This window comes from Mus musculus, chromosome 3, assembly GCF_000001635.26.
Source record: "Mus musculus strain C57BL/6J chromosome 3, GRCm38.p6 C57BL/6J".
NCBI classification, from domain to species: domain Eukaryota; kingdom Metazoa; phylum Chordata; class Mammalia; order Rodentia; family Muridae; genus Mus; species Mus musculus.
This window is the reverse complement of record NC_000069.6, coordinates 152,839,001-152,854,769: the sequence shown is the minus strand read 5'-3', so window position 1 is coordinate 152,854,769 and position 15,769 is coordinate 152,839,001. Positions and strand designations below refer to the sequence as shown.

Sequence of the window (15,769 nt, the reverse complement as noted above, 5' to 3'; positions counted from 1 at the left end):
TGGGAAATGCTTGCAAATTGCCCAAGTGCATAAGAAACAACAAAAGTAAATTTAGAGTTCCGTGTGTGTGTGTGTGTGTGTGTGTGTGTGTGTGTGTGTGTGTGTGTGTACACTCATGTTCTCCTAAACACCGTGCTGCCCACTGACCTCCCAAGTGGCTTGCTAACCCCTCGCATGGATGGTGAGAGGCTTGGTCTGCAGCGCTGGGCCTCTGAGGAACCCTCTGGGAACACCTCATGACTCCTTATGTGCTTCCAATTTTTCCCAGGCATTTTTCACCTCAAGCCAGCTCAATGACCTTGCATGAAGCTCACTAGGGATTAATAACTGGCTTAATGGCCCTTCCTGTGTCCTGGGCCAGTTCCCAGTCAGCCATTCATTTCAGATTGCGTCCTGAGCGCTCTTTCCATGATACTTCCACTGTCTTCTCTCTGAAGACAGGTGTCTTCTGCCAGTCTCCTTCCTGGTGTGCATCAGAACCAAGACAATTCCTGGCAGGTTGCTGCTTGTGCCGCCTGTGTACCTTCTGCCCTTGCGTTCCCATAGAGTCCAGGAAGCAGGAAGTGGGGAGTCACGCCTTTAGCCATCACTTTCCCTAGTCCCCATTAAATGCTTAAAAGACAAAATAGGGTCTCATGTAGCTCAGGCTGACCTGAGACCACTATGCAGACAAGGATGGCCTTGAACTTTTGAGTCTACACCCCAAGTGATGACGTCACTGGCATGTGCTTCCACGTCAAGCTTTTTGTGGCGCTGAGGTTTCACCCAGGACCTTGGACTAGGTAGTCACTTTACTATCTGAGCTATGTCCCCAGACCAATTAAATCCTTCAGGATACAGGAAACTGACAAAATTGGAGTGACCCAATATGGGTGGCCATAGTTTCCACCAAGCTACACAACTGCTGAGAAAATGAGACTATTCAGGGAGAGAGTCTGGGAGGGCGGATACTATGAGGATGAAGACAGGCAAGCTGTCTTCCTAGGTAAAATCTCCCTTCAAAGCGCCTTGTTCTGCCTTTCCCCTCTGCTGTCCTTTGTCTCTAAGTCAATCCTCCAATGCGATGCTTAGCAATCTGCCCACCCCCTACCTCCCCATCCCCCCCAACATCCCATCACTCAAGGGGAGAGCACACAGACACCAAAGCAGAAACCAACGTATTGCCTGTGAATGAGCCCCCCAGATCATTAAGACTCTAGAATTTTAATGGTTCCGAGATGTGAAGGAACACAGCTCCCTGGGAGGACTGCAGGATACCCTACTGTGTGATTTTTAGTCATTCTGCTTCCACGGCATCATTAGTCCTTCTGAATGCAGAAGCCAGACTCCACTTCCTCTTTGGAAGTGGCCCCCACCTTCGGTACGCCCTCTTCTCAGATGCTAGAAGTGTAATGTCATATGTAGAAGAGCAGAGTGGTCTTGCTGGTACCCCTTAGCAACAGGTAGAATTTGGACTGCAGTCTTCTTGCACCACATAGCCTGAGAACACAGCTTTAAGAGTGGGAGCTACTGGTGACCTCAGAGAATATGGGCAGCACAGGCAGAGACCTCCTCCTTCCCTGAAAAGAAAATACAAGAACACGGAGGAGGCCCATGGAGTGTCCTGGGGGGAGAGGAGGGTCACCTGTCAGCCAGCCTCAGCTGTGAGAAGTCACCAGAACAATTACAGGGGAAACAAGCTGTTGGTATCCCTCTTCAAGTCCCCAGTCACAGTGAGCTTAGTGACTGAAGATTTAAAACCAGCCTGGTAGGTTCAGCTGTCATGGCCTTAGGTCCATGTCCACTGATGTGACTTTCTGACATAACCTGATGAAGTACCAGGTGTGGGCTATCTCCCAACAAGCTGTTGTCAGGGAGACCCTCGAAGCCCCTGAAGGGCTGTGAGCAAGTAACACTGAGATTGGTTGCTTGCACTAGAACTAGATCGTGAGGCCCTACTGCTGGAGATGCCATATGCTTTCATCCAGAATATTAAAAAAAAAAAAATCAGTCTGGAACTGAGCTGGCCAGCTCTCTTAATGTCAGCAAGTACAGGCTGCTAGAGAGAATAGACATCCATGGTCTCCCTTAGCCCTAGTCCCTAAAGTTACACTAGTGACCATCCAGACAGGGTATGCCGTTGGTGTGATAGTGGTAAGACTGTTATGGGGAGAACCAACCACTTTCTGATCAGATTTGGTGCCCACAGAGGAAGAGGAGGGTCCAGAGTGCTGGGGATCCCTGTCTACCACCCCGTGATGAGAGCTGTTGCACTCCTGAGCTAACAGACGCTCTGACAAGATGAGAGGTCAATAACCAGTCACTGGGGGGGGGGAGGGGGAGAGACACTCCCAAGGGTCATGCTCTCTTAAGGAGCTATAGGTCATTAGTTATTCATTGGGAAAAAAAAGACATTCTCAGTGGTATAGTTACCTGGTAAAGTTCCCAGGTGCCTTCCTTCTCTCTCCCTCCTCCCCTCCCCTCCCCTCCCCTCCCCTCTGCTCCCCACATACACCTGCAAGTAGAAAGAACATTATTAGGAAGAATCAGTGGAAAGGGGACAAAGAAGGCTCATCTAAGGTTGATATGATTAAAAATACATGTATGGAAATTTCATAATGAAACCCACTATTGCATATGATTAATACATACTAATAAAAACTAAAAAGTAAAAAAAAATAATAAAAATAAAGTAGCATAATGAAGGAAATGGTCTGAGTTATACGGCACCTCAGGGCATATTAAGTATTCATTAAAGGTCTTCAAATGAACATCAGGGTAAATGAGTGGGTGAAGGAATCCGCAGCATTGGGCTACAAGTTAGCTAGTTGGTCCCTTGTGTTTTTAAAAAGTAAGGAGGTTAGGAACTTGTTTGAGCTCAGCTGTAGACTTGGTCTCCTGACCCTCCCGTGTCTGAACAGCCTGACACTTGCAGAAGTTCCTCCTTGCCCCAGGATACTTCAGTGGACTCCCCATGATGAGCAATACTTGTTCTCCCAGGACTGAAGGGTTCCCAGAATGCCAAACTCTCACCTCTGACATGCAGACGACGTGACACACTGGGTCAGTCACAGAAGAAACTGTTAGAGAGGGCTCTGAGAGACTCCATTCCCCGCTGACAGCCCTGTCAGCCCTTAGCCATTGTTTCAAAGTCCTGTAGCCTTATCGTTACAGAATAGACTGACTCTCAGGAAGGTTGATTAGTGAGGATTACACGGGAAACCTTTGCTAAGGATTTGTGTCCATCTGATAACTGGCCAATTTTTATGTTCTAAATATTCTTAGAAAAAGAGTTCTATTTAAGAATGTTCACTTACAGGACATAAAACTTTCAAAAAATTGAATTTGGGAGGAGGAGGAGAAGGAGGAGGAAGAAGAGGAAGAGGAGGGAAAGGAGGAAGAGGAGGGAGAGAAGGGAGAGGAGGGAGAGGAGGAAGAGGAAGGAGAGGAGGAAGAGGAGGGAGAGGAGGAAGAGGAGGGAGAGGAGGGAGAGGAGGGAGAGGAGGAAGAGGAGGAAGAGGGAGAGGAGGAAGAGGAAGGAGAGGAGGAAGAGGAGGGAGAGGAGGAAGAGGAGGGAGAGGAGGGAGAGGAGGGAGAGGAGGAAGAGGAAGGAGAGGAGGAAGAGGAGGGAGAGGAGGAAGAGGAGGGAGAGGAGGAGGAGGGAGAGGAAGAGGAGGAAGAGGAGGAAGAGGAAGAAGAGGGAGAGGAGGAAGAGGAGGGAGAGGAGGAGGAGGAGGGAGAGGAGGAAGAGGAGGAAGAGGGAGAGGAGGAAGAGGAGGGAGAGGAGGAGGAGGGAGAGGAGGAAGAGGAGGAAGAGGAGGAAGAGGGAGAGGAGGAGGAGGAAGAGGAGGGAGAGGAGGAGGAGGGAGAGGAGGAGGAGGGAGAGGAGGAGGAGGAAGAGGAGGGAGAGGAGGAGGGAGAGGAGGAGGAGAGAGGAGGAGGAGGAGGGAGAGGAGGAGGAGGTGGTGTTTTATTGGACTCTGCTTCCCCATGACTGCCGTTTCCTCCTTTATTCAGTGGCCCTAGTCATGAAAGACAAAGGACACTTTCCACATGCAGTCCTGTTATGACTTCGTCCTCCTAAGATCCCCTCTTCTGTTGGTTTCCACTGCACAATCCCTTGCTGGTTGTACCCCTGCCTTTCTGGGTCCATGGTCCCTTACCATGGGTCCCAGAGGATCTTGTGCCAGGTTAGTTCAGCATTTACTGCAGATCCTTCCATTCTTCTGAGCGCATCCTCTTCCTGGACCTGCATGCTTCCTGAGAGGGGATCTCCTCTTTTATCTATGCACCAAGTTCAGTGTCTGATACATAAAATGACTCTCTGTTACAGATTAGCTGTAGGGCTCTCCCATACCCAAGACTCAGGTTTGAACACTTAAGTCTCCCACTGCTGGCGACTTTGGGGGGGGGGGGCAGTGGGGGAGGGGAAGCCTGTGGAAGCCTTGGGAGGTGGATCTCGCTGGAGGGGGTGGGGCTCTTGAGGTTTATAGCCCCGCCCTGTGTGCTCTGCTTCCTACCCAGATGAGAACAAGCTACTGTCACATTTAGTGACAAATAGAGTTCTATCATTAAATAAACCATATCGAGCTCTGAGTAACTCACGCACAGAACGAGACAGTGAAAGAAGGAGCCTTTGCCCAGAGGTCTGTGCGGCAGAACAGCCTCCTTCCCCCTCGACCCCAAGGCTGGGTGAGACAAACAGAACTGTGTCTCTTCTTCGAGAAGTTCAGGTCTTGACCGTATGTTACCCTCGTAGACTCAGGTCCGGATTGAGTTCTACGCTGAATGATCCTCACGGGAACTGGGGTGCCAGCTGCCATTTTACTGCCTCGTCCCAGATCAGAGCCCTAAGAGTTAGAACACTCATGGCTAAGGAACAGGTTACCTGGTTTGGGGGAGAGAGGACAGGAGGGACCCAGTGAGTGCCGCTAATGCGCTCACTCTTGTTACTCTAGCCCACGGTGCTAGCCTACTGGCTCTAGAGCCAGAAACCCTACCTCCTAATCCCAGCTATGCCTTCCCTAACTGGAAGATCAGGAGAAAAATTATTTTATTTTTTAATCTTTCAAACTTCTGATTTGTAAAGTAGCCGCAATAATACTTTACAGGATTATTTGAAAGATAAATATGGTTGTATAATAAGCTCAGACACATTCCCAACACATGCAGAGCACTCAATAAATTGCTACTTAACCACTCTTTTTAAAATATCCCCAGCTTTGCAGTGGCATAATTAATCCCCATCAGTCAGATTCCAGCTCAGACCTCCTCCATAAACCCTGTCAGACCTTGATGTATTCCTTTGCCCATGGTCCCTCACCAATGTGCAAGCTCTGTTTCCCTCTTCTATTTTGGCATCTGGCTGCCTAACTCAATGCACTGGCTTGCTCTCTTTTGCTATGTTAAAACACACAGAGAGGAGTTGGTGGGGGGGGGGCTGAAGGAGCTGAAGGGGCCTTATCTGTCATCAATGGGAGGAGAGGCCCTTGGTCCTGTGATGATGCCCAGTGTAGAAGAATGCTAGGGTGTGAGGCAGGAGTGGGTAGGTGGGTGGGGGAGCACCCTCATAGAAGCAGGGTAAGGAGGGATGAAGTAGGGGGATTGCAGAGGGGAAATCGGGAAAGGGGATAACATTTGAAATGTAAATAAATAAAATATCCAATTAAAACAGAGAGAGAGAGAGAGAGAGAGAGAGAGAGAGAGAGAGACATACACACAAGTAACATTATGGACTAAGCTGTATCCATTTAGGAACACACACACACACATTCTTTAACAACAATTAATGGGAAAAGAGGCCATGAATTTGAAAGACAGCAAGAAGGCATGTATGGGAGGATTTGGAGGCAGGGGAGAAAGGGGGAAAGTAATACATTATAATCTCAAAAGGCAACAACTTAAAGCAAACCCAAAAGGGTTTACTTGACTCGCAGGTCTCTCCATCACTGACGGAAGCCAGGGCAGGAGCCCCAGAGAGAAACAGCAGGAACTGAAGCAGAGACCAGGGAAGGACAGGGGCTGCTGACTCCTGCTCAGCCAGCTTCTGTAGATAACCCAGGAACACCTGCCCAGGAGTGGCACCACCCTCGATGGGGTGGGCTCCCTCCACTAATGTGTAATCAAGAAAATGTCCCACAGACATGCCTTAGGGGAAATCTAGTGGAGACATTTCCTCAGTTGAGCCTCCCTTTTCCCAGATGGGCCAAGTTGACAAGGACAGCCATCACACCCAGTCACCTAAGCACAGCCAAGCATTGCATTCCTGGTGATAACTTACAGTGTCCGGCATTAGCTCAAAGGGACCAGTCCTGGTTTGCTGAGTTTTTACCACATGCTCCGTATTAAACGGTAGTTGTTTTTGAAACAGTTTCGCCGTGTAGCCCAGCTGAGCTGGAACTGGGACGTAGACACGCTGGCCTCAGAATCACAGGGATACTACACCTGCCTCTCCCTCCAAAGTGCTGAGGTTTCGGGTGTGCACACCACTTAAAGGATAGACTTGAGAGCACCTGTCATGTACTGACAAATTCTTGTGACAAATCCCACGCTTCAGCTGGCCTCTGCTACATGCAATGACCACTTTCACAGGTCAGATACTACTGGTCTTAAAAAACAAAACTTCTCCTATATCTTAGGGTTTCCCCTCTTCTACCAAGGTAGAAAGGGCAGTTTTCCTCTGCTAGAGTTGAAGAAACCAAGGCTGGTGGAGGTCAGTGACTCAGAAGGTTTCTGGTGCTAAACAAATGTTTCAAACAAAGCTGGACCCACTTTGCCATGAGAGGAGGTCTTGGGGAGCACTCGGTCAGGCTATGACATCACTCCCATGGTTCAGGAAACTCTCACAGTAAATACAAAATGGAGTAATTCAGTGCTTAATTTCCCGAGACCACGGAGTCAGGTGCTCAGTCCACAATTAACTGAAAAGGGCAAAGCTCTGGGGGAGACGGGCGAGGCAACCTCCCTTCAGAATGCTTTGACTGGGCTGGGCATGCAGCTTGGTTAGGAGCATGCTTTCTGAGAACACATGGAGCCCTGGGTTCAGGCTACAGCCCTTCATGAACTGTGGTTGAATGTGTCTCTCATCCCAGCACTTGGGAGGTGGAGGCAGGAGGATCAGGAGTTCTAAGTCACTCTTGGCTACACGGTGACATTCAGATTGTCATTTTCTTTCGAACTTCCTGGCCTTGGCCTCAGGCTCTAATTTCATTATCTTAGAACAAGGAAGAGATGTTTCCATTAAACATGAACAGGTCATGTTAGAGTTGTTAGCTTTTAGGTGTTAAAGAAAATCATTGGTTCAAGGTGTTCGACTGAGCACTGTCGGCAAAGTTGTCTCCGTGGGCTTTCCGGGCAGGGCGTCATGGGAGTTCGTTTTCAGAAAGGAATTTGAGCAATCCAGTTCCAGAGTCTGAGGCTGTGAGCTTGAGACCTTACTATATAAATGCAAACAGACGCTGCGGTTTCTGTCCTACCCTATGCCTTTACATGAGAAAAATAGTCTCAGTTCTTTATTTCAAAGTTACAGTATTGAATCTGCGTGTCATTGCTCCCGTGATTCCTGAATGGTACTTTTTATTAAGGGTCAGCATGCTCTCCCAGCATCCGAAGGCCTTGACAACGCTTAGCTTTGGAATAAGATGAATGAGAGTTGCAAACGCAGTCACACAATTTGCAGAAGAGACTTTGCTTTGCCTTGGGGCCAGCTTTGGATTGGGAAAGACCTAGCTTTGAAAGTATGCCTTCATGGCTTCCCATCTCTAAGCTAACTAAGCATGCAACAGTCTTCACCTCGCTGGCTTCACATGTCCACACTGGTATCTAAGTATAGCCAGTGACAGATCAATACCAGCCCCTTCTCCCTTGTCTAACAGCCTCTTATCTGCAGTTTTAAAGAAAGGGGGGGTCCGTATAGTTGCAATGGACCAGATATGATCAGGTGCAAGTTGAGGGGGTCGGAAGAGCATTTAGAAAGAGGGAGAAGACATTCTCTAAAGACAGGGATGTAACCTGGTGATGTTGGGGGTGGGGTAGGTGTTAAAAGGAGAGATGAGCCTAGTGATGCCTAGGGAGGTAAATCCTGTGGCTGATGCCATCTTTCTCCTCCTCGTGTCTTGCAGCCCCTGAAAATGCATTGCAAGGATTGCGCCCTGGTGACCAGCTCAGGGCATCTGCTGCGTAGTCAGCAGGGCCCCCACATCGACCAGACAGAGTGTGTTATCCGCATGAATGATGCCCCCACCCGAGGCTATGGGCTTGACGTGGGCAACCGCACGAGCCTGCGGGTCATCGCACATTCCAGCATCCAGAGGATCCTCCGCAACCGCCATGACCTGCTCAATGTGAGCCAGGGCACCGTGTTCATCTTCTGGGGCCCCAGCAGCTACATGCGCCGGGATGGCAAGGGCCAGGCGTACAACAACCTACAGCTCCTTAGCCAAGTGCTGCCTCGGCTGAAGGCCTTCATGATCACGCGCCACAGGATGCTGCAGTTCGATGAGCTCTTCAAGCAGGAGACTGGCAAAGACAGGTACAGGGCACCAGAGGGAAGCAGGGGGCAGTGAGGATGTGTGCTGGGGACAGACTCACTAAAAGCCAAGCCAAAGCTGTGAGCCCGTGGCTCATGTCAGCAACATCAATGGGACTCACATGTCGGGTCGCCCTGGGAACACTCTGCTCAAGTTGAGTGTATCAGGCACAGTGGCCTGAAGCACAGTGACCATTACTGAGTAATTCATGGCCAAGTTCTTATTTTTAAAAAAAGGCTAAATGGAGACTGGGCTACTTTAGGAAAAGTGGGACACAGTAATTTCATTTATCGAAGACAGGGTGTGGAGATGAAGCTCAGTTTACTAAGTGCTTGCTTCCTTAGCATGAGAGCCCAAATTTTATCCTTAGCTCCATAGGGGAATGGACATGGTGGGACCTGCCTAGAATCTCAGTGCTAGGAAACTGAGACAAGCAAGTGCCTGGGGCTTGCTGTCAGCAACCCTACCCTAGTCTACTCCATGAATTCCAAACCAGGGAGAGGCACTGTCTCAAAAGACAAAGGGGACAGCACCTGAAGAATGATAGGTTGACCTTTGCCATCCATATATTAATAAACATGCCTATGCATTCACATTGATACACAGAGAGAGAGAGAGAGAGAGGCAGAAACAGACACAGAAAGAGACAGAGAAAGAAACAGAGACAGACAGACATACACAGAGAGACAGAAACAGACAGACATACACACACAGAGAGACAGAGACAGACGGACATACACACACAGAGAGACAGAGACAGACAGAGACTTGTAGATAGACACAGAGAGACATAGAGACAGACAGAGACAGACACAGAGAGAGACAGAGACAGAAACAAATAGACAGAGACAGACAGACACACACAGAGAGAGACATAGACAGACAGACAGACACACACACACACAAACGGACAGCAGGCAGAGAGACAGAGACAGAAACAGACAAACAGACAGACAGACACAAACACACACACACAGAGACACAAAGAGAGACAGAGACAGAAACAGACAGACAGAGACAGACAGACACACACACAGATATAGTCAGACAGACAGACACACACACACACACACAGACAGAAACAAACACACACACACAAAGACATAGTCAGACAGACAGACAGACACAGAGAGAGAGAGAGAATATTTTCCTAAGATACACAGTCATGCAGTCAACTGCTCATCACTGAAAACCTACTACTTGCTCAGCACTGCACCTTGCATGTGCCCCCTCTCAGAACAGTCAAAATCAAGACGCCACCCTCCAAACATACATCCTTAGATATTCACCAAGTAGTGATAGGAAGGAAATGGAGCAGTAACTTGTATGGCAGGAGACAGACCATGGTCTAGGGCAATGTTTTCCAAAATGCTCAAGAAGACTAAATAATGGTTGGAGAGATCTGGGTTCAGTTTACACATACACATAGTGACTTATAACCATCTGTAACTCTGGTGGGAGGGGATCTAACACTCTTTTTGGCTCTGTGGGCACCAGGCCTGCACATGGTACATACACATACATGTAAGCCAAATACACTTGCACATAAAGTAGACATTTTTAGAGATAGGATAATAGTGCATGAAGTTAGTGTATTCAGGAAGATTCTGCAGTAATGGCACCCGTCTGAGAATAAGGCGAAATACCAGTTCAGACCCTCTCACGTGATGGGGCCTGATGGTGATGCATGTGTGTGTGGGTGTGCAGACACAGGATAGTTTGCTTAGACATGAAAATGTTCTAAAGTGAGTAGTAAGGGTTGTATTTGAGAATGCACGAAAATCCAAATTCTTCAGACAAAAGAGCTGTGTTTTTCAACCTTGGGAGCTTTATGGCAGTTTGAGGGCTGGACCTGATGGTAATGGGCCCCAGGAGGGAAGCATTACTGTTGTCCACACTACAGCAGCCTCTTTCCTGGGAAAGACACAACAGACATGTGGCTACCACAGGCCAGACCCATGGCTAGCTTAGTGGGTCTATAGCTTGACTAGGAGAACTACAGTTAGCCAAACACACCTGTGAGTGGTCCATCACACTTATGGCAAGCTAACAGACCCAAGGCTAGCCCACAGCCCTACAACTAGCACAGCCCAGACCTGTGGCTAACCTAGTCAATCTCTAGCCCAGCCATGGATCAGATCACATGGACACTCCTGATTAAAAGTTAAGAGCTAATACAAATTCCTATCATGCCCAACCCTGTGGCCCAGCAACAGGAAACAGCCCTGAATGTTAACAAGTTCTTTCACCAAGAGCACATTTTATAAGGAATGACAAACAGCCAACTATTTACAACTAAATGTTGCTGCTTAGAAATTAAAAAAAAAAAAGTTTAAACTGTCTGAGCCATAAAAAAAGTGCATTCTCTTTTTTGTTTAATAATTATTCATTAAAAGTAAGTCTACCCAAAACCCTGGAGCAGGGTTCACAAAGACAGCTGCACACTGCTGCATCTCTGCAAGGGATCACACGATATGGTCGGCCTGGAGACTAAAGCATCCCACCCCTGTGACCTCTTGAGGTCCCTAAGGAACAGTCTCATATAAGACACACCTTACTCCTCCCTGTAGCCTGACCAGGGATGGCCTTCGGCTCAGACATCTCTCTTTGCTAGTCCAGCTGTAAGAAGTGAGCCAAGTCTTTGCAGCTGAGCTCCTGGGCCTCTTCCGCAGATATACCCCAGGTATCACCCACTCTGCCCTGCTCGGGCAATCTCACCCATGACCTTGTTGTATGCCGAAGCGTATCGATCCTTCTGAAGGAGCTTTGCATCTCTTACCTTAGGAGACTGTCTTTACAAAGCTAGCCTGCTATTGACTCATTATTCTTATGCGTCCTTATTCTTAGGCTGGGAGACAGAAACAGCCTTGCAGAACAGATTTCCACTTGCCTGAAACCCAGAACTTTTGGGTTGAAAATATTCCTTGTATGTAAGCAGAGACATCCAACAATATGAGCGCATATGTTGAAGACACATTAAAGAGTTGGCTTTCTATCCACACCAAACTCGTCACTGGAACATTCTGTTCAGGCTAATATTTTTTAAGACATGGGCCAAGTCAGGAGATTTTTGATTTATAGGAAGTTTTACCCTTAAAAATGGAGATGAAAATGACCCGTGAACACTCTGCAATTAAGAAGCCCCGCAGATGACAGAGATGGCCAAATCATGTTCTTTGATATTAGAAAGTAACTATACTTGAAAATAACTTTATAATTGAATAAGGGCACATTAGGAAAATATGATTCAGAACCAATATTATAGTAATTACATAAAGGAAGCATAAATGAAATAACTGCAGGAAGAATATTCCATTGAGATTATAAATGAGACTCTGGCAGAGCAGAAAGGCCTTTAATTGTAATTTAGTGTGCACTATAGCGTTATCAGCTCAGTGTGTTACTTCATCATATAAAAGAATATCTGCTAATTTTCTCTAATAAGCACATGACAGCTCTTCATATTCTTTCATTACAGCTGATTAACTGTAAAAACAGTAGATATTCCTTTGTTGGAGGGGAAAAAAAAAAGAGTTCCGATTCTTTCAGGAAGACAGAACAAAGCAGTTGCGTTTCTATGGTGTGTGATCCCAAGGCTATTATTTAGGAAGTCTGGGGAATTTTAAGTGGCACTTAAAAGAGTGCCTCACTTCAGTTCTTCTAGTCCTCCACTTTGTATTCTTCCCATTTCCACCTGCAGACCCCCTTCCTGTGGCCGCACATCCTCCTGTATTCTAGGCTGTGGCATCACAGGGAAACTTCCCAGGAGTTTCTGCTCCCAGGAAAGCCCTGGTTGGTGTTTCCTGGGGATGGAAAGGCAGAAGGTATGGGTGTGACCATTGGTTCCCAGATCTCTCAGGGATCTCTGGGATGTGAGTGAGGGTTGTGTTTTTCCTGGGCTCTGTCAGACTAGTCTGGGAAGAACTGCCCAGTACATTAACACAGCAGAGGTACGCACATGGGCTCCCCTTTAAAGGAGGGCTCTTCCTCCTCTTCCCATTCTCATTCAGTTCCTTCCCAGGCCCTCTAGCCCAAAGCCTTATGAAGGTGTAGCCCTAGTGAGAGAGCGGCAAGGAATATACTAACACCTGCAAAAGCTGGCACTTCTGTTCTTTATAAATGCTGCCCTGGCTACGGCTGCACCTCCTCCATCAGACCCCAGCACCAGAGGGTTGGAAGGGTCTTCTTCCTGGACACTAAACAGCACTGAAGGAATGCTAAATTGTTTACCTCGTCCACTCACCCCAGCAGCCAGGGGAGAAGAGAGGGATCTCTATGTGTCACCACCGCCCGCGCCTGGGGCCCTTTTGTGGATATTTTCTAACATTCTCAAATGGCCAGGGGACAGAGCATCTAGTACCTGCTTTGTAGATAATCTGAGGCTCAGGGATGAGCAGCAAGCCATCCAGGTTATCCAGCTGCACGTGACAGAAACACGAGAGTGTGGGGCTCATGCTCTCCTCATCTGTAGGGGCTGTGACAAGCTCGGTCAGGAAGCTCTGGAGAGGAGGAAAACATGTTTGAAGCTGAAGCCCACCCATGTCCGACAGGCTCTCTGCAAGGCAAAAGCCTTCTTGGAAGTATTTCCTATCCCTGCATGAAGGGGAATAAAGCAAACTGTTTAACAGTCTCCCTTCCCAAAGTGCGGAGCTCTGCAGTGCATCTGGAAAGCGCTTTCTTCAGCTCTGCGATTCACCTCACATACAGCTCTGTGGCTGGGCAAAGTCAGACAGTCTGACCTTGGGGATAAGGTGTTTGGAGCTGGCTAATGAGGCATGCCATGGCACTGAAGAAAGAAAAGGCAGCAGTCCCAGAAGAACTGAAATTAACACCCACAGCAGTGGAGCATGGAGACCAGTGACTCATTCTCAGGACTCAAATTAGACCTTGCCGATGTGTCTCCACTGGTCTCCTGCCGATGTGTCTCCACTGGTCTCCTGAGGCTGGGCTGCTTGTCCAGCTTCCACTCAGACGTCTGAATGCACATGTTAGTGAATGGCAAAATGCACAGATTTATTTCCTTAAACTTGTCAGTTTGGGACTTAGACATTTCAGAAGGCTCCGAATGACCTTAGGTAAGGTAAATGTAGAGGCTCTATGAGATGCAAGCATACTTCTGGCTCTCTTCCTCAGCTCTTCCCAAGCGCATGTGCTCCTAAGAAAAGAAATTCAGTCATAACGCTGGTGTTCTTAATGTGCTTTGGGACAATCTTTCACCTATGGATGGATGGATGGATGGATGGATGGGCAGACGGATGGACAGATACATATATACATACATGATAAATGAGTAGATGGTTGTGTAGACAGATAATAGATTAATGACTGATAAGTAATAGGTGATAATAGATGACAGAATGAAACTGATTGGTGATAGATAAGTGACAAATGATGGTGATAAATATGAGAAGATAGATGTGTTATATACATGCATACATACATGCATGCACACATGCATATATACATATATAGATGATAGATAAGTGGGTAGATTAATAGATAGATGGAAAGAGAGGTAGCAAGACCTACTTGTTTATCGATATTTATATTATTTGTAATCTAGCTTATTTAGGGACACAGGGAGAATTTCTAGTCAAATTTTCTCATTAATAACAAATGGCCACATGGATATTGGCATCCTACAATTGAATTATGGCAGCACACACTTAAGCATTCAAACAATGATCATTATCTTTAATGATGTAGAAATCCCTTAAGCATCAACATTAGTTATGCATGTACTAGAAGAGATTTTGGTCTATCAAAATTCTAATGTGTACCAAATGGGAGAGAGTAAGAGAAAGTGCATGTGTGAGTACTTGCCTGTGTGCCTGGGTGCATGTAGGGTACATGTGTGTGCACATGTGCATGTGTGCATGTGGGGTGTGTGTGCATGGGCGTATGTGCGTGTGTGCGTTACGGGTGGGAGGTTGTTTAATAGTTGGCTCCAGCATGGCTATGAGTCTGGGATTGCTTTACCAGAGTGCAGACTTCACCCTTGTTCCTTCCAGGAAGATCTCCAACACTTGGCTGAGCACTGGCTGGTTCACCATGACAATTGCTCTGGAGCTGTGTGACAGGATCGATGTTTACGGCATGGTGCCCCCAGACTTCTGCAGGTAGGATTGATTCCGTGAAGGTACTTCATCAGCAGAGCCATTTAGGGCTGAGAAATCATCAGCTGATTCTGAACATCAAACACAAAACATGCCAATGCACCTTCTCAGAGCAATGACTTAGCATGTCCCAGGTCCTGGCTGCAGAAACAGCAAACGTCATTTAATTATGTGATGGAAAATATTGAAAGTTTTTATTTGTACTCCTAGAGAATCCATCTTACGGGCTTCATTTATTCTCTGAATATTTATCAGCCAAAAGTAATGCAATAATTGGCATAATATTGATGATGAACAGGCATTAAGAATTTTGAGTTTCCTTTCCATTTGGAAGAAATGCAGTGATGTTTAAATGAATCCATGGGGCAATTCCTTGGACTGAGAGTTTCCTGAAATTATAACATTCCTTCGAGTCTCTTCCTCTGACCACAGTCTAGTCTTGGTTCATATTCCTAGAGCCAAAACAACAGGCACAAGTATTTGACTCCATCACTTTAAAGGCAGTGTGCACACATCTCTGCTGCTTGATGTCTGGAGGCCTCTCCTGACCTGTGCCCAGGCTGAGAATACTATGTGTCTACAGAAGCACTGGGCTCTTTGCAAGGGCTTGGTTTGTGGAAAGTAGCCTACAGAACTCATGGATGTAGAGGGAATCCTGAGGCCAATCAATCCTGAAATCTCCTTGATTTTCAGAGATGCCCATGGCCTCCTCATGACTTCACCCCTGATGTTTAAGACCATCAGACCTGCACAGGAGTTAGTTACATCTTGTTGGCTAAAATGCATGAGTACATTGCCCTTCACTCATTTCAAACCTGACTGTGCCTCAAAGGTCATAGGTCTTCAGGCAAGAATTATACTTTGAACAGACAGAGCAAGATTGAAAATCATACTTAGTCCCTTCCCTGCTAGTCATCTCTCTGCTGCTAGAACTGAATGCCACACACTGGGGGATCTTATGAAGAATAAGAATTTATGCAACTCAGGGTTCTAGAGGCTTGTCCAAGATCGAGGGGCTGTGATGGGTGAAGGTCAGGATGTAATGTGGAATGAAGGTTAATCTTCATTAAGTTCACCTAGAAGGTTGAGGTACAGCTCTGAGTTTGTCTCTGAGGGCATTTCCCTGTGTGGACTGAGCAGAGCAGT

At 47.2% G+C, this 15,769-nt stretch overlaps 2 protein-coding genes across 8 annotated transcripts in view; one reads left to right on the top strand and one right to left on the bottom strand.

Moving 5' to 3' along the window:
• The window catches only part of St6galnac5 (ST6 (alpha-N-acetyl-neuraminyl-2,3-beta-galactosyl-1,3)-N-acetylgalactosaminide alpha-2,6-sialyltransferase 5), a 162,326-nt gene that overhangs the window by 127,441 nt on the left and 19,116 nt on the right, over positions 1-15,769 (top strand). The window contains exons 3-4 of the mRNA NM_012028.5: positions 8,100-8,509; positions 14,519-14,626. Coding sequence (NP_036158.3) covers positions 8,100-8,509; positions 14,519-14,626 — 518 coding nt within the window. The remainder of the gene's footprint in view (positions 1-8,099; positions 8,510-14,518; positions 14,627-15,769) is intronic.
• Positions 11,844-15,769, bottom strand: part of Pigk (phosphatidylinositol glycan anchor biosynthesis, class K) — a 128,842-nt gene continuing 124,916 nt past the window's right edge. For 5 of the 7 annotated variants that reach the window (XR_003954336.1, XR_003954337.1, XR_003954338.1 and 2 more), the window contains 2 exons: positions 12,868-15,075; positions 11,844-12,310 (listed from right to left, as the gene is read on the bottom strand). The gene's annotated coding sequence lies outside the window, so the exon portion shown is untranslated. Of the gene's footprint in view, positions 12,311-12,867; positions 15,076-15,769 lie in introns of those variants that run through there. The other 2 variants (XR_003954342.1, XR_003954341.1) reach the window with 2 other exon arrangements.